At 43.6% G+C, this 21,700-nt stretch overlaps 1 protein-coding gene across 8 annotated transcripts in view; it reads left to right on the top strand.

Annotated features, from left to right (window-relative positions):
• The window catches only part of PPP1R13B (protein phosphatase 1 regulatory subunit 13B), a 93,555-nt gene that overhangs the window by 33,480 nt on the left and 38,375 nt on the right, over nt 1–21,700 (top strand). For 3 of the 8 annotated variants that reach the window (XM_042990678.1, XM_042990672.1, XM_042990677.1), the window contains exons 2-4: nt 2,477–2,624; nt 12,535–12,654; nt 18,161–18,237. In XM_042990678.1, the coding sequence (XP_042846612.1) occupies nt 2,477–2,624; nt 12,535–12,654; nt 18,161–18,237 (345 nt within the window). The other 5 variants (XM_042990674.1, XM_042990676.1, XM_042990675.1 and 2 more) reach the window with 5 other exon arrangements.

Genomic DNA, 21,700 nt, shown 5'->3' with positions numbered 1-21,700 from the left:
TCTCTCCCCCTCCCCGACTCTGACAAATAATAAAACATTTAAAAAAAGAAAGAAAGAAATGGTTAAAGCATTAAGGCCCTTCAGTTCTGGACTTGTTTGCACTGGATCCAGGAATTACTATTTTATTCCAAATTCTGTAGGTTCCAGGCCATTTATTTCAGTATTCCAAAGCCCCCATTTTTATAATTTCCTCATATGGGTTAGTGAGCAGAAATAACTGCTTAAGTTCTTATAGAATTGAAATGTATTTGTAATATCCAAGAAGAACTGAGGGGAACCATGCTTGTTACTGGACAAACTGGACGTATCTTAGATTATATGCAGTACTTCCCCAGTTGTACGGTGGGGCAGAGTCTTCTTAGTGTGTCGTTCATGGAGTCCACTGGATTTCCGTGGGCCTCTGCCCCGCCCCAGATCCTGGCCAGGCAGCAGCAGGTGACAGACTCAGAAGTGACCTGCTGGAGCCTCGTGGGCCGGAGGACATGTTCGTGCTGTGATGTAATAAAGATGTATGTGAAGAGGAACTAGGTCACAAAGGACGGATCATGTGGCCTCCCTGGTGAGCAGAGGCAGCCAAGGGAGGTTTTGCAAGGGTGGTAGCACGTGAACTGGATTTTGGAGGGTGAACTGGAGTTGTCAAGCAAGGGGGGGTTGGGGCAGCAGCCTGACAGCACTTGCCTGGGGCTGGGGGGGGGGGCCACCGGAAGGCCAGGACGGTGACACCGAATCGGGCTGGCAGTGGTAGCTCACCCTGAAGTCTAGGCTTTTCTCAGACAGAGTTCCAGGGAGATCAAGCCCCAGAAGAGTCTCGGGGGGAGGAAGTAGAGGTTCACGTGAGCATTCGACTCTGAGGTGCTCAGTGAAGATGCCTGTTTGCTGTTCATCACTAGAAAACAAATGTTTGGGGAAGGGCTGCTCTTGAGCCTTGTGGAGCTCCTGAATATTTTAAGCAAGGGAGTGACTTCTCCTGATTTACGTTCAGAAAATGCACGGCCCCTCCCCCTCAGAAGGACAGGCTGAGGTGGGGGTGGGGGGGCGCGGTGTTGGTTCCCGAACGTCAACGTGAGGATATTTAATCTCAGGATTTAGGAATTTAGGGCACCTCTGAGAAAAAATTTCTTTAACGGTGAACTAAAATAAAGTACTTAATCAGCTGCTGAGGTTCTAAGTGAGAGGGGGTTGTGGGGACAAATGCAGACTTTGCTTCTGACTTTGATCAAAGAACAAACTGAAGTCCTTCATAGTATGTCTGACTGAAGAAAATCTTCAGTTTCAGTCGTACCTTGGGAGAAATGTTTTTGAAGAAGTTCCTTCCATTATGATCACTTTATAGCTTAGATCAAAATGGTAGGATTTTTTTTAAGATTAAAAAAAAGCTGGACAATTTTTATTTTACTCTTTTTCAAATATGTGATAATAAATTTTCATGTTTAAGGGCATTTGCATTTTATTGTGGTATATTGTATTTCCTCAACCAATGTTTTTTAAACTTTTAAGTAATGTCTACACTCGATGTGGGGCTTGAACTCACAACCCTGAGATCAGGAGTTGCACGTATCCAACTGAGCCAGCCAGATGCCCTTCCTCAGCCAGTTTTTAAAAATAAATTGGATATTTGGTCTTTTTGTTACCAGTTTTAGAAACCTTTTATATATTAAGAAGTTTAGCCTTTTATTTGTCATACGCATTGCAGATATTTTTTCCTGTTTCTTTTTGCTTTGTAAAAGATTCATTTATTTGATTACTTGAATATATCTTTTTTTTGTAGCGTCTGGGTGTTGTTGTTTTTTTTTTTAGTTATAGCGAGAATGAACTTCTGTACTCCAAGGTTATAAGAAGGAATTTACCTGGTTTTATTTTAAGCTTTTATAAATTTATGATTTATATTTGAATATTTGATCTATTAGGAACTTATGCTGGTCTATGATGTGCAGTGTAAAGCCAGTTTTCCCTTGCAGCTGGGAGTTTTAATTGATCAGACCTCCTTCACTGCACGGTCTTTTCCTTCGTCACTGTGGAGGCATCTCCTTCCTCACTCACACCATGTCTGGACTTGAGAGTTTGTTGCCCTGATGGGTTCATGTGCTTCTGCTATGTCCTTTTGGGGCTTCATAATACCTGGTAGTGCTGTTGGGTCCCTTCTAATACTGCTCCCTTTGGGAATTCTTGTGACTTGTTTTACATTTTAATTTCTCTACGCAGATTATATTTATCTTTTAGTTTTTTTAAGTTTGTTAAGTAATCTCTCCACCTCACGTGGGGCTTGAACTCACAGCTCTGAGGTCAAGAGTTCCGTGCTCTTCCGACTGCCACTCGACGTGACTTTTGGATTAGCTTATCTGTTTCCGAAAGTTAATCCTGTAGGGCACTTTGGTACAGGTGGGGGAGTGGGAGGTAGAGGGGATCGTTTTAAGTTCACAGATTGATCTCCTTATGATAATGACTGTAATTGTAGCTTAAATCTTTTCTCTTACAGATGATATTAACCGTGTTCTTGAGCAACAACGAGCAGATTTTAACAGAAGTTCCCATAACACCAGAAACAACGTGTCGAGATGTTGTAGAATTTTGCAAGGAACCTGGAGAGGGCAGTTGCCATTTAGCTGAAGTGTGGAGGGGAAATGGTATGTATTAGGTTCTATAGAGATTCCTAAGTACGTCAAATGTAATGTTTATCAAATGCAAAATACTGTTTCTGGTTCTTAGTTATCTGTGATAGTGAGGTATTGAATAATTAAAATGATACCATATTACATGGGAGAAAGATTTTACAAATGCTCTTTGTAAAATATATGTGATGTGATTTGACCCTTATCTGTGCCATCTGAAATGAGCAGGGAAAGCAGATACAGCTCTTAGATGAGGTTTTTCTAGATCTCACTGCTAACCCACTGAGAGCTCTGTGTGCTCTGAGACTTTACAGTGTTTTGTTTGGTATGTGTTGACTTGTTCATCTTCTTTTCCCCTGATACTTCAAGGCGGAAACATTTTTATGTTTCCCTGTATATAAAACCCTTAAAACACTAGGCACGCCATAAATATTTATTAAATTGTAAAAAGCAAGTGCAGTTGACCCTTGAACAACACAGGTTTGAACTGTGCAGATCCACTTATATGTGGATTTTTTTCAGTGAATATATTGGAAACGTTTTTGGAGATTTGCAACAGTTTGGAAAAACTCACAGATGAACCACATAGCCTAGAAATACCACCCCCCCCCCCCAAAATTAAGAAAAAGTTAGGTATTATTGTAAGATCACAGTATATAATACATGTAACATACCAAATATATGTTAATCGATTATTTATGTTATCAGTAAGGCTTCTGTCCAACAGTAGGCTATTAGTAGTTAAGTTTTGGGGGAGTTAAAAGTTAAACATGAATTTTCGACTGCACAGGGGTTCAGTGTCCCTGACATCTGTGTTGTTCAAGGCTCTGCTCTCCTGGCTCTTACATTTAAGGACTTGGTCATCCAGCTAGGCAGAGAAGATCAGCATAAATAATACTGAATACAGAAAATTCTGCAAAATAATTTGGAGTCTAAAGGAGAGGTTGAATGTAGATACGGTATACTCAGCAAGGGAAGCACTGTGAAGGAGGAACAGGAGAAGATTATGAAAGTATCATGCTCCTGTGATAGCTAAGGGACTGGTATTGAGAGAAAGTAGGCAGCAGGGAAGAGATAGAACTAGCTCGCACAAAGGCCGTCAGCACTGGTGGAGGAGGGTAGCCTTTTTGTGGTGTGAAAAAACAGGTGACTGGGGTATGGATGGGTCTGTGTTGGAAAGTAAGAGAATGATCAGGTAGAACCTGTTGAGTCTGAGGTGATAATGGGATGGCATCCAAATGGAAGTGTTGAAAGGGTACTTAGGGATAGTCACTAAAGTCGTACACTTTTTTTTTAAATAGCTCTGTTGAGATATACTTCATATACCATACAATTCACCTATTGAAAGTGTCACCTATTACCTAAATTCAGTAATTTTAGTACACTCAGAGCTGTGCGGCCATCACCACAATCAAAGAACATTTTCATCACTGCAAAAAAGCAACTTCGTATCCATTAGTAGTCATTTCCTATTCCCTTCCTACCCGCTCCGTTCTTAGGTTGCCCCTAATCTCTTTTCTGTCTCTGTAGATGTTCTTGTTTTGAATATTTCATATAAATGTAATCATACAACATGTATTCCCTTTTGACTGGCTTTCATGGAGCATGATGTTTTTCAAGGTTCGTTCATGTTGTTTTGGTATCAACACTTCATTCCTTTTTGTTGCTGAATAATATTCCATTGGGTGGATTCCATTTACCCATTGATCAGTTGATGGACATTTGGGTTGTTTCCACCTTTTAGCTATCCTGAGTAATGCTGCTGTAAACATTTATGTACAAGTGTGTGTGTGGACGTATGTTTTCACTTCTCTTAGGTATATACCTAAGAGTAGAATTGCTGGGTGGTAATTGCTTAACTCATTGAGGAATTGCCAGACTGTTTTCAAAAGCAACCATTTTACATTCTCAGCATCAGTCTATTCCAGTTACTCCACATTCTTGCCAACGCTTGATATTAGGTATACAATTCCACCCATCCTAGTGGGTGTGAGTGGTATCTTGTGGTTTTGATTTGCTTTTCCCTAGTGGCTAATGATGCTGAGCATCTTTTCATGTGCTCATTGGCCATTTGCATATCTTCTTTAGCGAAATGTCTATTTAAAAGTTAATTTATTTTGAGAGAGAGTGAGAGCGTGGGAGGAGCAGAGAGAGAGAGAGGGAGAGAGAGAATCCCAAGCAGGCTCCATGCTGTCATCCTGGAGCCTGATGCGGGTCTCAGTCTCACAAACCGTGAGATAGTGACCTGAGCCAAAACCAGGAGTCAGACGCTTAACCGACTGAGTCACCCAGATACCCGTAGAGAAATGTCTATTTATTAAAAAAAATTTTTTTTTTTAATTTTGAGAGAGACCATGCAAGCAGGGTAGGGGCAGAGAGAGGGAGAGAAAGAGAGTCCCAAGTAGGCTCCTCACTGTCAGCCGGAACCCAGTGCGAGGCTCAATCCCACAAACCATGAGATCGTGACCTGAGTGTCGAGAGTTAGATGCTCGGGGCACCTGGGTGGCTCAGTCGGTTAAGCAACTGACTTTGGCACAGGTCATGATCTCATGGCTTGTGAGTTTGAGCCCTGCATCAGGCTTTGTGCTGACAGCTCAGAGCTTGGAGCCTGCTTCAGATTCTGTGTCTGTCTGTCTGTGTCTCTCTCTCTCTGCCCCTCCCCCACTCTGTCTCTCCTTCAAAAATAAATAAACATTAAAAAAAAAAAAAAGAGGTACTCAACTGACTGAGCTACCCAGGCAACTTGAGACATAATTAGAACTTTTGCTTATTTTTTTAATTGAAGTATAATTGATATATAGCATTAGTTTCATGTTTAGCTAATGATTTGATATTTGTATATATTGTGAAATGATCATTGCTGTAAGCCCAGTTAACATCTGTCACCACACAGTTACAAAACTTTTTTTTTCTTGTGATAAGAACTTTTTTAAAAAAATGTTTATTTTGAGAGAGAGAGAGAGAGAGAGAGAGAGAGCGAGCGAGCCTGAGCATGAGTGGGGGAGGGGCAGAGACAGAGGGAGAGAGAATCCCAAGCAGGTTCCATGCTGTCAGTGCTGAAACTGATGTGGGGCTCAGTCTCACTAACTGTGAAACCATGACCTGAACTGAAACCAAGAGTTGGATGCTTAACTGACTGAGCCACTCAGGTGCCCCGTGAAGAGAACTTTTAAGATCTTTTCTTTTAGCAACTTTCAAACATGCAATACAATATTAACTAAAGTCACCATACTATACAATACATCCCCAGTAAGAGTTCTTTATATATTCTAGACACAGATCCCTTATCAGGTATGTGATACTTGAATATTTTCTTCCAAAGTCTTGTGCTTTTAACGTTCTCCTTAGAATTCAGAGCAGAGATTTCAGGGCACATTGAGAGGAACTTGACTTTGATAAATGTTGGACTGTTACTAAACCAGAAGTAAGAGGGCAGGTTCTCAGTTATCAGTCTGATAACAGTGACAGGAAGGAGGGGATAGGTAAGTAATTATAGTTTGTTTTACCTCATCAGGAATGAGGTTGACCTCACAGTAGAGGGTCACAGTGTACTGTATTTGCCATGGCTTCTGTATGTGCTATTCTCATTGTCTAGAACAATCCCTAGCACCTGCCCCCTTTGCTTGGCTAACTTCTATTCATCCCTTGCCTTTCCTCCCTTCCTTGAATCTCAGAGGGTGTTAAGCATCCCTCCTCTGCATTCCAGTACTGTCATAGTTATTTATCAGAACATAATACAGTAGCTTTCCTATAGTTTTCTCATTGGATTAAAATTCCTGAAGGCAGGAACTTGTCTGTTCACTGTCATATCTCCTTAGTAAACACAAGTCGTTGAGTAAAACAGACCAGCAAAGCTGGGTCCTGAAGAGCTATTTTCTAGTGGGTAAGATTCGGAGGAAGGGGGAAAGCACTTGAGGTAGCCATTCTCTGTCTTTTTTACCCTAGAGAAACCTTACGGTAATTTCCAGGTTTCAGAGAATCTTTCCATAAAAATGATTGCATCTACGATTCATGGTCTATTAGTGTGATCAGTACGTCATAAGTATAATACTCCAGTATAATTGTTAATGCTTTTGAGAAGAGACTGTTTCTCTGTGGATCTGTATGTTAGGTTGCTAGGGCTGCCATAACACAGTATCACAGCCTCATTGGCTTGAACACCAGACATTCATTCTCTCCCAATTCTGGAGGCTAGAGGTCTGAGATCAAGATGTCGGCAGGCTTAGTCTTTCCTGAGGCCTCTCTCCTTGGCTTACAGATGCCACCTTCTCTCCCTGTCCTCACATGGTCTTCCCTCTTGTGCGTGTCTGTGTCCTAATCTCCTACTTATGAGGTCACCAGCCATATTGGATTCAGGCCCACCCCAGTGACCTCGTTTTTACTTATTACCTCCTTAAAGATCCAGTCTCCAAAAGGTTGCATTCTGAGGTTCTGCAAAGAGTTCAACATATGAATTAGTGGGGGAACACAGCTCAGCCTGTAACACTGTGTTAATTTGTGTTAATTTGGTCAGTTTATTATATTAGCCTACTGTACTTGGGTTTCCCTTTCCCACACAGGGTCCACTCTATTGCAAATCAGGAATATAGGTAGAACCTTCAGCATTTCCTTTTGTTAAATTTCCTACTTAATTTTATTTTTGCCTTATCCAAGAACACTTGAAAGTCTTATCATAGATTTCCATTATGGATACTGATGAGGTATATAGTACATATTATATATGTGGGGTAGTTCTGTTTTCACTTTCAAACAAAAATGATGTTTTAGTTAGCCTTTACTATTTTTTTTTAAAAGAGAGTTAAACTTAGCTTACTTTTCTTGAAATTAATCTTTTCGTTAAAATTAAAAAAAAATTTTTTTTAATGTTTATTTTTGAGTGAGAGAGAGAGAGAGGCAAGCAGGGGAGGGGCAGAGAGAGAGGGAGACACAGAATCTGAAGCAGGCTCCAGGCTCTGAGCTATCAACCCAGAGCCCGACACGGGGCTTCAACTCATAAACCACAAGATCATGACCTGAGTTGGACGCTTAACTGACTGCGCCACCCAGGCGCCCCTGAAATTTTAAATTCAGAGAGGGAAACGATAAACTTGTTAAATGACTGACTTAAGACAAAATTGGGTTTAATTTTTATAAAGTTATGCTCAGACTTGGTAGATTTAAATAAAGGTTGTCAAGGCAACATTACTTTCCTGTGACTTATTTTTCTATGGTGATTGTTGATAATTAAGTCTTTCTTTCTTTCATTCAATAAACATTTATTGAGCTAGAAAAATAAATAAAGGTTGTGAATTTATTTTAATTAATGTAAAAAACATGAAAACTTATGGATAATGTTGATTAGTAAAGTGACTAAAACTGAAGCTACTTAACCCCATAAGCCAAAGCAATATGAATAAAATATGGCCTAAGGCACAATTCTGTGCAAAACATGATTAGGCTTACATACAGGCCTCAACATTATGAAATTACAGTACACGTGATTTTTAAAAATCTTTTATATGGGCCTATATACATAAAAAGTTACTTTCAAAACTAAAAATGTATAATATTTACTTTTTTTTTAATTAATGTTTCATTTATTTTTGAGACAGCACAAGTGGGGGAAGGGCAGAGAGAGAGGGGGACAGAGGTTCCAAAGCAGGCTCCAAGCTGATAGCAGTGAACCCGACGCGGGGCTCAAACCTACAAACCACAGGATCGTGACCTGAGCCGAAGTCGGATGCTCAACCAACTGAGCCACCCAGGCGCCCCGATATTTACTTCTTTAAAGTACACTCTGTGCTTGGTTTTTCTGTGCAAATACTCAGTTGTGTGCTAAACTTGAGCTGAGCAAACACAGATTTCATTTTCAACTGAGATGAGACCGTTTCTGTACTTGCCCTGACATTTAAAGAAGAAGACAGAGCTTGCTTACATGCACAGAAAAGGCACGTTAGGAGCGCACCATTTGCTACATTGCTGTGACTGGCAGGACTTCTTTCTTTATAGAGATCTAGAACTGGGGCACTTGGGTGGTTCACTCAGTTAAGCGTCTGACTCTTGATTTTGGCTTAGGTCATGATTCCATGGTTCATTGGTTTGAGCCCTGCGTTGGGCTCTGCTGACAATGTGGATGGAGCCTGCTTGGGATTCTCTGTCTCCCTCTCTCTCTGTCCCTCTCTCTTTGTCCCTCCCCTGCTCACGTTCCCTCGCTCTCTCAAAAGTAAATAAACTAAAGGGGCACTTGGGTGGTTTAGTCGGTTAAGTGTCCGACTTCAGCTCAGGTCATGATCTCACAGTTGGTGAGTTCAAGCCCCATGTCAGGCTCTGTGCTGACAGCTCAGAGCCTGGAACCTGCTTCAGATTCTGTGTGTGTCTCCCTCTCTGCCCCTCCCTCATTCGCACTCTTTCTCTCTCTCTCTCAAAAATAAACATTAAAAATAAATAAACTTAAAAAAAGAAAAAGGAAAGAAAGAAATGTAGAACTTAACCTCGGGTAGAGCAATAAATCACACTGTGAATGTATGATTGGACTGCAGCCTGCAGAGTTCTTGCTTTCTCCCGGTGAGCAGATTTAGAGAAAGGTCTCTCTCCAGCCATATGCTTGTGCTCGAGGTGGACGACACTGCTCAGTGTCGCCTCGGCACTCTCCCAGGTCACTGCCTGTGAGCCCCTAGTCTTGCTGATGTCCTTCCTGACTTCAGGCACAAGCAACATTGGGAGCATTTCAGGATTTCCTTTTTTCCCCTTTAAGTGGAGATAAAATTTGCACATAAGAATCACTATTTTAACATGTACAATTAAGGGGTATTTAGGACATTCACAGTGTTGTGTAGCCGTCACCAAAGTCTGTACCTTTCCATTCCTTCCCCCCCCCCCCCCCCCCCCAGCCACTGGCAACCACTGTGTGATCATCTGGCTCTATGTGTTGGACTCCTCTAGGTACTTCATGTAAACCCAGTCATCTGATACATGGCTTTTTTGGTCTGGCTTCTTTTACTTAGCATAATATTTTCAAGGTGCATCCACGTTGTAGCATGTTTCAGTACTTAATTCCTTTTCTTGGCTTAAGAATATCCATTGTAAGATAGATCACATTTTATTTCTCCATTCAGCAGGTGATGGACATTTGGGTTGCTTCCACTTCTTGGCTGTGATAATGCTTGCTGTGAACATTCCTGGGCAAGTGTTCGTGGGGGCATATGTTTTCATTTCTCTGGAATGTAGGCCTAGGTTTAGAATTTCTCTTATCTCACACATTGTCTTCAAAAATTGCTACTTTGGGCTTCCAAGAATATTTTTAAAACATAAACACGAATAAAATGTAAAACAGAAAGGCATAATTAATAATTAAGCAAGAAATTACCAGAAAAGAAAATTTCACAATACAATTCATTTTTCACCTTCATAAACCACATTTGTTAATGTTGGTAACAGCAACAAGTGGGGGTAGGGGGACAGTTCCTGAGGTATACAACCCTTTAGAAAGAAAAATTCCCTCCAATTTCCTATTACAGAGGTAGATGTTATAATAGGTCCTGTGGATCAGTCCTCAGCATGTGAGGAAATGTTGGGGGAGATGTTTCTGGACAAAGAGGCCAATGTCATCAGCCGACGGTCCTCCCTATGCACTACACACCCACCACTTGCCAGCGACCTGTTGGAGAATGAGGTAGTAGTTGGGAGTTTTGGAGCGGGGGACCCGGCAGATACCACCTAGCTGAGTTAGGTCAAGGCCAGCATCACACGATCTGTCATGGTGATGGCATGCACACCCTGGTATGATGAGATGAGAAGGTACCTCACCTCTGTGGAGTTCTCCCCAAAATCCATCCCCTCATTATAACCAGGGGGAAAACACTAGACAAGCTAGAATTAGGGACATTCTACAAAATACCTGGCTGGAACTCCTCAAAACTGTCAAGGTCATGAAAAAAACAGGGAAGGACCAAACTATTACAGACCAGCAGAGACCTAGGGTTTAAGACAAGTAAATGCAATTGTAGTTTTCTGGTTCAGTTCCTGGGACAGAAAGGACATTAGGGGAAAAACCAGTGGAGTGCAGATAAAGCTTGGAATTTAGCTAACAGTAACGTACGAGTGTAAATTTCTTAGCTTTGACAGAGATACTCAGTTAAGATGCTAACGTTAGGGGAAACTGGGCGAAGGGGTATCAGAACTCTGTACTGTCTTGGCTACTTTTCTAGAGGTCTAAGATCATTCTAAAATGAAAGTTATTTTGGGGGTGCTTGGGAGGATCAGTTGATTAAGCACCTGACTTCGGCTCAGGTCATGATCTCGCGGTTCGTGAGTTTGAACCCTGCGTCGGGCTCTCTGGAGCCTGATTCAGATCCTCTGTCCCCACCCCCCCTCCCCCGCCTCTCTCTCTTTCCCTCAAAAATAAACATTAAAAAAATAGATAAAATGAAAGTTATTTTTAAATGCTATGTAAACAAAAAACCTGTAAGGTACAAAGGAATAGAGATTTATAAGATCTCTATGGTGATTAAAAAAAAATCCTTGAAAAACACAACATGCTTGAAAAAAATGGAGAGACAGAACCATGTTCATGGACTAGAAGACCCGGTTTACAAAGATTTCAGATCTCCCCAAATTTTACTTGTAAATAAATTAGTATGATTACAGTCAAAAGCCTACCTTTCAAAAAAGAACTTGACAAGCAGCTCCTTTCAAATAGTTGTGAGCCCAAAGGGCTGGGCAATGCCAAGACCGTTTCAAAGATGAGCCACACGAGGGGACTCGTCCTAGCCGATGGCAGCACCAACTGTAAAACCACAGCAGTGGAGACTGCAGCCGCGGCGTGGAGGTAGAGTGACAGCCCGCCCGCTAGAAGAGATCGGGGCCCGAGGAGCCCTGAGATGGCTCAGAGGTGTCTCTATGAGGAAAGGAGACACTAGCAAGTAAATGATGTGGGGACCATTGATGATGAAAGTAGGAAAAGCAAAACCAGTTCCATAAGGACAATGAAAAGCAATACTTTATAATTTGTAGGAAAAAAAATATAGAATATTCTTTCGACCTTGGAGTTAAGAGAATTTGTTCAAAAACCTCAAAATCAGAAAAGATCGATAAGTGCTTACATTATTTTTAAACTTCTGTATAACAAAAGGCACCAACAAAATTAAAAGACAAGCCTATTTTCAATATATGTAATCAACCCAGGATCAGTATCCAGAACATAAGCAGTTCTTCAGATATCTAAGAAGAAGGCAAACAACCGAGGTTTTTTTGTGTTTGTTTTGTGTTTGTTTTGTTTTCTGTTTCTACACATGATGCAGTTCTAAGGAAACTAGGATTATAAACATAAGAAATGTACCTCGTAAGTTTAACAAATACGTCCGTGCTCTTCTCTAGTCACTGGTGTCGATATTCTACTAGGATTTTATTCTGAGCTTTTTTCTTTAATATTTGAAGTGCATTAGTACATTTAATTCTGTAGAATGTATTTTTTATTATGAACTTGGTAGTTTTAGCCTCTGCATTTTGGCCAGCATTCCCAGTAGCGGTACCTGACTGGCCAAGACGTGCGCCGTGCGCCCTGTGCGCCCCGTGCGCGTCTGATGGCCACACGCAGCATTGTAGTGAATGGCCATGCTGGGCCAGGTTGTTAATGTGCTTCTTTGAAGACTGAGAGGCACACTGCTTCCTGATACAGTAAATAAGTATGATAGAGGGCAGTTTCCAGTGTTCCCTATTTAATGTTGCAGAATCGCTTTTATGTACACTTCTCGTGCTTATGTGTTACCTAGATTATTTCCCACTCACACTCCTGCTTTTACTTCATTAGAATTAAAATTTAGTGCTTATAATATCCTTGAATTCTAATGTATATGTGTATATTTATTTAAATCTATTTTTATTTATTTTTTGCTTTTGGTTGGAGTCATTTTATTTCTGGAATAAGTAAGATGTGGTTTTTTTCTAGAGCGTCCCATACCCTTTGATCACATGATGTACGAACATCTTCAGAAGTGGGGGCCACGCAGGGAAGAAGTGAAATTTTTCCTTCGACATGAGGATTCCCCAACCGAGAGCAGTGAGCAAGGTAGCCGAGTGCTTTCCCCGTTTGTTAATTCCTGCCGTAACAGTTAATTTAAGTAAAATAGGAATAGATGTTAAATCGTTCACGTTTTGTTTTCCCTTTGCTCACCAGTGGGGAGGGGGGAGGTGGGATCTCCCGTTTCTTTGCCCTCTGTTATTGCAGTTGACAGTTACTCCGCCCTTACTTCCGCCCTTGCTTCCGTCTCAGGACCCTGAGTCAGTCAGGTGATGTGTTCAGACATGTGAGGGCTCCTGCTGTTGAAAGAAACCGTTGATAAATACCGGACGCATCGAATATCCAGAGTTTAAGAATAAACGAAACCACGAAAGGATTAGAAGAGTTCTGAGAGATACAGGTTTTACTTAAAATTTTTCGAGGGAACAAGACTTTTCTAAGCCTGACACTAGGCCATAAAAGAACTGAATTACTGAAAACAGAAGAACCCGCCCCCAACACGGTTTGAGTGGCAATAACCACCCTGGGCAAAGTCAAAAGGCAAATTATAAGCTGGGAAACAGCATTTATAGCTCAGATTGTAAAGGGCTGCCTATCTTTATGTATAAAAGTTTCTAAAAATTGATAAGGAAAACCCGTTTAAGAAAAGGGGAAGTCTACAAAGACAGGTCACAGAAAAGTGAATCCACGTGGCCCTAGGGTATGCGAAAAGATGTTCAGCCTTACTCCTCATAAAAGAAATGCAGAGAAGACAGGAGGATAGTGTATCTCACCTGTTACGTCGGCGAGGACTAGAACATTTAATGACAGCATTGGCCAGGAGCTTGAGAAACAGACGCTCTGCCATGTTGCCATGGGAATGTCGGTCAGCGGCTTCTGTGGAGGGCAGTTTAGCGATATCTGTGAGACTTAGGAAGGCACCAGACCTCTCACCCAGCAGCCTCACTTCTGAGAACTTACCCTAAAGCTGTGCCTACACACACGCACAGTGATGTGCACGCAGCGTTAGTAGTCACGGAAACCTGCGGTGGGAGCCACGGGAGGGCCTGCCGTGGGCGTCGGGTTACGGGAGTGGTGGTGCGGCCGCGCAGGGCGCCACTCTACGGCCACAAGTCAGGAGTAGCTCTGTGCCCTGAGCTGGTGGTGTAGACCGTCTCCTGAACAGGTGAGTGAGCACCGTGCCCCACCACGTGCGCGTTGTGCCGCTGCCGTGCACCAGGGACAGAGCGTAATTCTGTCCATCCGCATCGGCTCGTCCCTGTGTAAAGTGGCTCTGGAAGCATGGTCAGAAACTGGTAACAGTGCCAGCCGTGTGGGATGGCTGCAGGGTGAGGGAGGGAGGGCAGATGTCTAATTGTATACCTGTTCGTTCCTTTTGAATTTTGAACCATGGGAATATGCTTCCTATTTTTGAATTCGAATTTAAACAAAGAGAATCTCTTGTAAAAGTATGTATACTGCCTTGAAGAGATCCTTAACTTGTTATTCAACAGTGATTGTGGATTACTTCCGGTATTTAAAAAGAATAAACGAGGGGCACCTAGGTGGCTCAGTCGGTTAATGTCCAACTTCGGCTCGGGTCATGATCTCACGGTCTGTGAGTTCGAGCCCCGCGTCGGGCTCTGTGCTGACAGCTCAGAGCCTGGAGCCTGCTTCAGATTCTGTGTCTCTCCCTCTGTCTACCCCTCCCCTGCTCATGCTCTGTGTCTCTCTGTCTCTCAATAATAAATAAACGTTAAAAAAATTTTTTTAAAGAATAAACAATAATGGGACATCCTTTTGTAAAAAGAATATTCCCTTATTGCACATGATTCCCTTTTATTTGTATTTTATCAGAAAAGACATTCTGATCCTAGAATGAGCTACCAGCTACTTTAAAATCCTGTTTCCACGGTTGTAAATGGAGTTCAGTGCTGTTTTTACAATGCACCTTCACTTCTGGGCTTGCTTCTATCTGCTGCTGGCCATCTGGAGTCAGGAGACCAGATCCAGCTCCTCGTCCGCTTTTGTCTTAGACGAGGGCCCTGCCTCTCTGCCCAAAAGCTTCCCAAGAAGGAGGGCTAGACTAGCTGACAGCTGAAGTGCTATTCTCGTGCAGAGAATTTGTATCAGCTCCCTAGCTGAGCTCTCCAAATACATCCCTCTTGGGCCTAGCTACACTTAACTTAAAGGTTTTGTGATTTACTCGTACTAACACAGTATGTGTACATCCCCGTTAGTGTCCTGGGTGGAGGGATGGGGGTAAGGCCTTATTCTCACCTCACGGAGTTCGGAAGCGTCAGGGATACTTAAAGAGAACTGTTCAGGCACGAGGAAGGTGACAACGCTGACCTTCCGGTGGACCTTCATCATCACCCCACAGCACTGCTCAGCCCAGTGGTGCTGACACAGCAGGTGCACAGATGGGAGGAGAGGATGTTGAGCTGCATGGCATGAAGGAGACTGCCGTCAGCACAGAGCAGAGCATTTAGAGAAGGCAGACTAGGGACCTCGAGGGATGAGCAGGATGCGGAGGGGAGAATGCAGGGCACCGGGATGAGGAAGATCCCAGGAAGGTGCGGTGATGGGGAATTCACAGGGCAACCCGGGCTGGCTGGGACTGTTGGGCAGGACTGGAAGGACCAAGTTCATCACAACTTTCATGGCTTTGCAGAACTTCCGGCAAAGTCCCTGCCATCCTACTCGGCACTCCTCAGCTTGGCTTAGGTGGCATTTGTAGTAGGACCCTACCCACCTCTTCAGCCTCCCTGCCCCTTCTTTCTCCGTTTCAGCCACGTCCCTTCTGGCATCTTCATTCTCTGTTGTCCCCAACTCACAAGGCCGTCCCCACACCCTGCCCCCTGTGCTCTCCCCTTGGCCCTGGTTTCTCTGCCCGTGCTTGGGCATACTGCGCCCCTGTCTCAGAACCCAGGGAAGGAGACGGCATGGCACGTAGAACAGGTGCTTTGTTCCGTTTTGTTCGTGTTCACTGAGCTGCTCCTCCAGTTCAGACTTTAAGCAGCCAGAGTTGAGGATCCGAGGCTCATGTTTCCTCTGTGCTTCCCACAGAGCTGAGTACAAGGTAGTTGTCACCGACTGATATTATTTAAAAGGGATTAACATCTGTGGTTAAGCATCCGACTCTTGATTCTGGCTCAGGTCTTGATCTCCCAGTTTGTGAGTTTGAGCCCCATGTCAGCGTGGAGCTTGCTTGGGATTCTCTCTCTCCCTGTCTCTCTGCCCCTCCCCTGCTCGCTCACTCGCTCGCTGTCTCAAAAATAAACTTTAAAAAAAAGGGATTAATTAATTACATTTGAGTGTTTATTGTGTAGAACTACAAGATACATAACAAAAAGTAAAAGACCTGCCTCACCAGAATGTAAAGATTCTCTATTTGGAACCTGGAGGAGAGCGTAGAGAATGTTCACTTCCCATCACCTGTACACTTCGGGGACAAGCTTGGAATGGAAAGTAACTCGATGAAGGCCGTATGCAGAGCACAGAGTAGACCCCAGGGGCCGGTGCACTGGAGTTGGGAGCGAGGCTGCTTACTTAGCGTGGGACTTGGGCAAATGACTTCCCATCCCTGCGCCCCGTCTCCTCACCTGTGGGGTGCATAGGGCTATGATTGGGGTTAGTGAGGTGACCTGCAAAGTGCTCACTAAATGTCACCTCTTACGATTCATTATTTTCTGACTCTAAATTGCAAGGTCTTCAGGTTTCTTTACCATCAAAGATTAAGTGGCACTTGGTATAATTTTCATGTTGTGTGTCTCATAGTATTCTAATTTCTTGATAGCCTGTTGTTTGGAAGAGGCAGAAATGATGAAATATTAAATTAACCTGAACACGTTATTCCTTAAAAATACCAAGAATAACTAAGAATTTAATTAACCCCATAAATTGCTAGATGCCACAGTTTAAGGGAAGTGCGTGTGTGTGGGGGGGGGGTGTGTGTGTGCACGTGTGTGCGTGCACGTGTGTGCGTGTGTGATTCCTGCTACTAGGAAACTACTCTAGATTCTATGAAATGGCTGTTGTATACCGTATGCCTGTGTTCACTTGCGTGCCATGCCACAAATATTTGGTTAACCTCTTTTTGAATTTCCGCTTCCCTAAGGACCCTTTTTCGGATATTCTGTTACTTGTCCCGCATCTTTCCCCATCAGATGTACTATATATTTATGTACTATATAACTCTGCTGAATACATAAAAAGAGTGAGATATTTCTGTTCCCCCAAGAACCAGTCTTTGCCCCGTTGGGGACAATTCACTGTCTTTGAGAATGCATGCTTTAAGGTGAAGTGAGCCATATTTCCATTATAGCATTTTTCTGCAAATTTTCAAAGTAATAGGAAAGATATAGAACAAAAGTGTTTTCCTTTTTCTTTTTTTTTTTTTTTTTTTTTAAACATGAGGTTTATGTGCCTTTGAAGTCATGCATTTTAAGTACTAAAGTAGGCTCTGGAGTGCAGTAATTCTCCAGTTACATTAAGTAATAGCTGTAGGGGCAGGCACTGGACACACCAAAGACCTTGGTCTCTGTGACTTCAGAGTCACCAGGTGCACAATTGTGCAGCATGCTTCATTTTGTTTAAAAAACAAAAATACGACAGGGCAGGAGCACCTGGGTGGCTCGGTGGGTTGAGTGCCCGTCTCTTGATTTCAGCTCAGGTCGTGATCCCAGGGTCGTGGGATTGAGCCCTGTGTCGGGCTCCACGCTGAGTGTGGAGCCTGCTTGGGAGTGTATCTCTCTTTCTCCCTCTGGCCCTCTCCCCCCTTTCAGGTGCTGTCTCTCTCAAATTAAAAAATATATATATTAAAAAAAATATGACAGGACATATAATTTCTCCAGTTTAAATTTGAAGCCTTTTGGGGGAAACATTTTTTTAATGTTTATTCATTTATTTTTGAGAGAGAGAGAGAGAGAACACAAACAGGGGTGGGACAAAGAGAGAGGGGGAGACACAGAATCCAAAGCAGGCTCCAGGCTCTGAGCTGTCATCACAGAGCCCAACACAGGGCTCGAACTCATGAACCATGAAATCATGACCTGAGCTGAAGTCGGATACTTAACCTACTGAGCCACCCAGGCTCCCCGAAACATTGGAATTTTTATGGAATAAAGAAGAATTCTTAAGACTGCCTGATTTGTGTTGGTGCCCCATGTCAGTGGGGACCCTGTCAGTGAAGACCAGTTCTGTGCACCAGTGTGATTTCTGGATATTCAGTTCTATTTTAGTCCCTGATAAAATATAAAAGTCTTTAAGAAATGTTGAATAAAAATTAGTTGTGGTAAAATACATATAACATCAAACTTACCATCTTGACCATTTTTAAGTGTTAGAAATCTTTCAATATAAGTCATTTTCAAGATTCTGAAAATAGGAGAGAAAAACATTTCACATAAACAACTTCATAAGAATTAATTATAAAGCATTTTTTCAACTGTTTTAAGTGTTGAATTGTTCAGCCTGATAATTTATACTTGTGTTGAATAAATAAGCGAAGGGATGGGAGAATATCATCGTACTAATACGTCTGTTAGTAAGGCTGGCCTTCTCATTTCTTCAGGTGGCCGTCAGACCCAAGAGCAGAGAACTCAGAGAAATGTAATAAATGTACCCGCAGAAAAACGCACAGAAAATGGCGTAAGTAATAGTGAATCAAATTGAAGTTTTTAAATTGCTTTTTACAGGTACTAATGGGGTCGGATTATAATTTACTTTTAAAGAACTCCTTTGGGGGTAGAAAGTATCATTTCCATGGAATATTTCCAAACTTGTGAAGTTCTGCAGCGTCTCTGGTGGTCTTACTGGTTCTAACAGTGTGGCCCGCGCACAGCTGAGCGGCAGCAGCTTTCCTCAGTGCGTGTGACAGTGACCCGGGCCCTGGGAGCGATGGTCTCCGTGTCTAAGAGGTGAACGGGCAGACTTGCCTCGTGCTTCATGTTGATGTCTTAATCCTCTGTCAGGCTCTGAAAGACAAAATGGCTGATGAGTTGAAGTCTTCCTCATCGTCGCCTCCAGCGGAGAGGACTTCCTTCGTCAGATGGCGTGGCGCGGGGGAGACCAGGCCTGACGGGTGGGCAGGGAGGGCACGCGTCCCCGTGGGGGAGCGGCGTTAGGAAATGTTGGCGTGTGCTGCGAGTGTGAGCGGAAATGAGGGCGTGGAGGTGAGTGAGAGCACGATGAAAAACGAGAGGGGTTTTTGATGTGATCTTTCTGGAAATCTTAGTAATGACTTTTCCAAATGATCTTCGGGCTAGAGAACTCGCGTCTTTTTCTGGCTCTGCCACCAACTAGGTGCGTGACCTTGGGCGAGTTACCTCCTGGCACAGAGCTTGCACGGCCAGACGTGGGGAAAGAGCACACGGTCCGGAGCGTGGAGGGCCCATAGTCCCACATGGGCTTTAGAACCTTCTAGCTAGCTAAATTTGAGCAAGTTGGTTTGCCTCTCTACTTGCCAACTTAGTATGACTGAAATGTGACTTTTGTTTTTTTATGGGCTACTGTTGTGACTTTAGGTGATCTCCTACTCTCTCTCTTTCTCTGTAAGATGAGGGTATTAGCACCTTTCCCCTTTTTTCACTTCCCCTTTCCCTCCTACCTTCTAGCTCATGCGGTTATACTTTTATGTTGTCGAGGTTGGTAATATTTGTACTGTTGTCTAAGCCTCTTGAAAACCATTTAGTAGTGTTTATTATTTTAGATTCTGCAGAGCCAGATGGTATACTAGATTCCCTTTTCTTTTCCTTGCCTCCAACCTCATAATCCTTGTGCCACTCAGAACTCTTCCTGATGTCAAGGTTATGGATTCTCCTTCCTTAGCCTCCAATTTCTAAAGGCCGTTCCACAAATCCTCTTCTCCTCCCTTCAAATCTAGAGCCTCTGTGAGGTTCTGCCAGGCATATCTGCTTCAGGAAGTCTCAAGAAATAAATGGCCAGACCCCAGTAAATGGGCAGTACTTTTGGCTCGGTGAGTCTGGGGTGGGCCTGGAAAGCTCCCCATATGACCGTGTTGCCCTGTCTGGTGTGAGAAACTCCAGGTTACATGCATATGCTGTCATAAGCATTCAGAACTTGTGCAGCCGAATTGCAAAGATTCTTTTGAGTTCTAAGATTGCCCGTGACCTGAACTTCAGGGAAGGATAAACCTATCGAGTGTTAAGTGCTCTGTATCGAAGTCGGGGTTGTGCATATGATACGGGGAAGGGACTCAGAAGGAGAGGATTCCAGTCCTAAAGTGACTTCTGATGTTTTCACGTGATGAGTCTGTGATCTTTTCCCTGAAGTTGTTTCTTCACGGAGAGATGATATTTCTGTCTCAAGATCAACAAAACTGAAACCTGACAGCAAAATTAAAAATGTGTCTGTAGCCTTTATGTGAGTTTTTAATTAGAGGAAGGCAGAGAGCCGTCGGGGGATGTAACTTTGCACTGGCAGCATCGCATCAAAGACGCTGCTGTATTTTATGGCACACACACCTGCCTGTTAAGCCCAATAATGCATTACATTTGCAGAGTCCTTACTGTCTACAAAGCACTTTCACGTGCAGTTTTAAAGTCCGTAAGATGTTAAAAACCTCTTTCTTCCAAACTGTTTTGTATATACCCTGGACAGAGAACCCTCTGCTCTGTGGGCTGCAGCGTCCAGGAGTAGATCAAGCAGCAGCTGCAGGAGGAGGGTGTGTAGGCTGAAAGAGGACAGGAAACCGAGTTGCTATGATTCGTGCCCATGAGCAGCTGCTGGGGCAAGAAGGTGGGGACTTCCGCTGTCCAAAAGTCGCAGGTCAGCAAGTCAGGTTTTCTAAGAAAGAAATGCCCAGACCACTGGCCTTTCGGCTCAATGAATCTGGGAACCACCAGGCTACATGCACACACTGTCTTAAGCATTCAGAACTTACTTGTCCAGGGGTGTCTTGGGGGCTCAGTCGGTTAAGCCTCCAGCCCTTGATTCTGGCTCAGGTCACGCTCTCACGGTTTGTGAGTTCAAGCCCTGCGTCAGGCTCTGTGCTGACAATGCGGAACCTACTTGGAATTATCTCCCTCTCTCTCTGCCCCTCCCTCTCTCTTTCCCTTTCTCAAAATAAACTTTATTTTAAAAAAAAAAAGAACTTGTCCAACATCTTTGGAGATCTGGTTTAACTATGTAATAGAAAGGCAAATGGATTTTCTTCCTCATTGTATATACTTGTGCCGGGGCTCCCCAGGCCCACCCCTAGTTTCAGTGGTTTACCGGGAGGACCCACAGGACTCAGGATCTAGCTGTGCTCACGTCTGGGATTTCCTGTGTGAGAGGACACAGAGTTGTGTGGGACGAAGTCTGAGGACACCAGGCACCAGCTTCCAAGAGTCCTCCCCCGGCGGAGCCACACGGGACGCACTCAGTCCTCCCAGCCACCAGCCGGGACAACAGGTGCGACACATTGTCGACCAGGGAAGCTCAGTAGAGCCCCAGTGCCCGGGGTCCCTACTAAGAGCCAGTCCTGTGGGCAGCCTCTCTGTAGCAAATAGGAAAGCACCAGACTCCCAGAAGGAAGCAAGTATTTAACACAAACCATATTACTCGCACAAACATTTTAGGTTCAGCGAGCCTCTCGTCACTTCTGGGAACGGTGGGATCCCTCCCCGGTCTGAGTTCCCAGAGGGCAACCCAGGGCTCGCCTTTAAGCAGGCCTGTTAGGAGAGCGGTGTGGATGCTTCTGTCCAGCACCGTTTCACGTAGGTGTCTTGGGAGTGCTTTTTCCTGTTTTCTCTGTGAGTCAGTTCCCGCTCTATTCCAGTACGTGTGGTAAGCTGCTGAGGCCAGGTGATCCGTCCCCTACCCCCCACTTCTAAGCGCTTTGTAGTTTTAGCTCCTGGATGTGGGTCTGTGATGCACTGTGAGTTGATTTTTGTGTATGGTGCATGAAGTAGGGTCTGGATTTGTTCTCTTGCCTGTAAAAATACCTAGTTACCCTTGCAGCATTTGGTGAAAAGACTGTTACTCCCCACTGAATTGTCTTGGCACCTTTGTCAAATCAAAATTGGCCATAAATGTGAGAGTTTATTTCTGGAAGTATTTGGTATTAATATAGTGACTTGGACCCCCTGTGTAACATATGGTACCTGGG

The sequence above is a fragment of the Panthera tigris genome, chromosome B3 (genome assembly GCF_018350195.1).
Source record: "Panthera tigris isolate Pti1 chromosome B3, P.tigris_Pti1_mat1.1, whole genome shotgun sequence".
NCBI classification, from domain to species: domain Eukaryota; kingdom Metazoa; phylum Chordata; class Mammalia; order Carnivora; family Felidae; genus Panthera; species Panthera tigris.
Note: the sequence above shows the minus strand (reverse complement) of the source record. Positions and strands in the feature narration are given on the sequence as shown.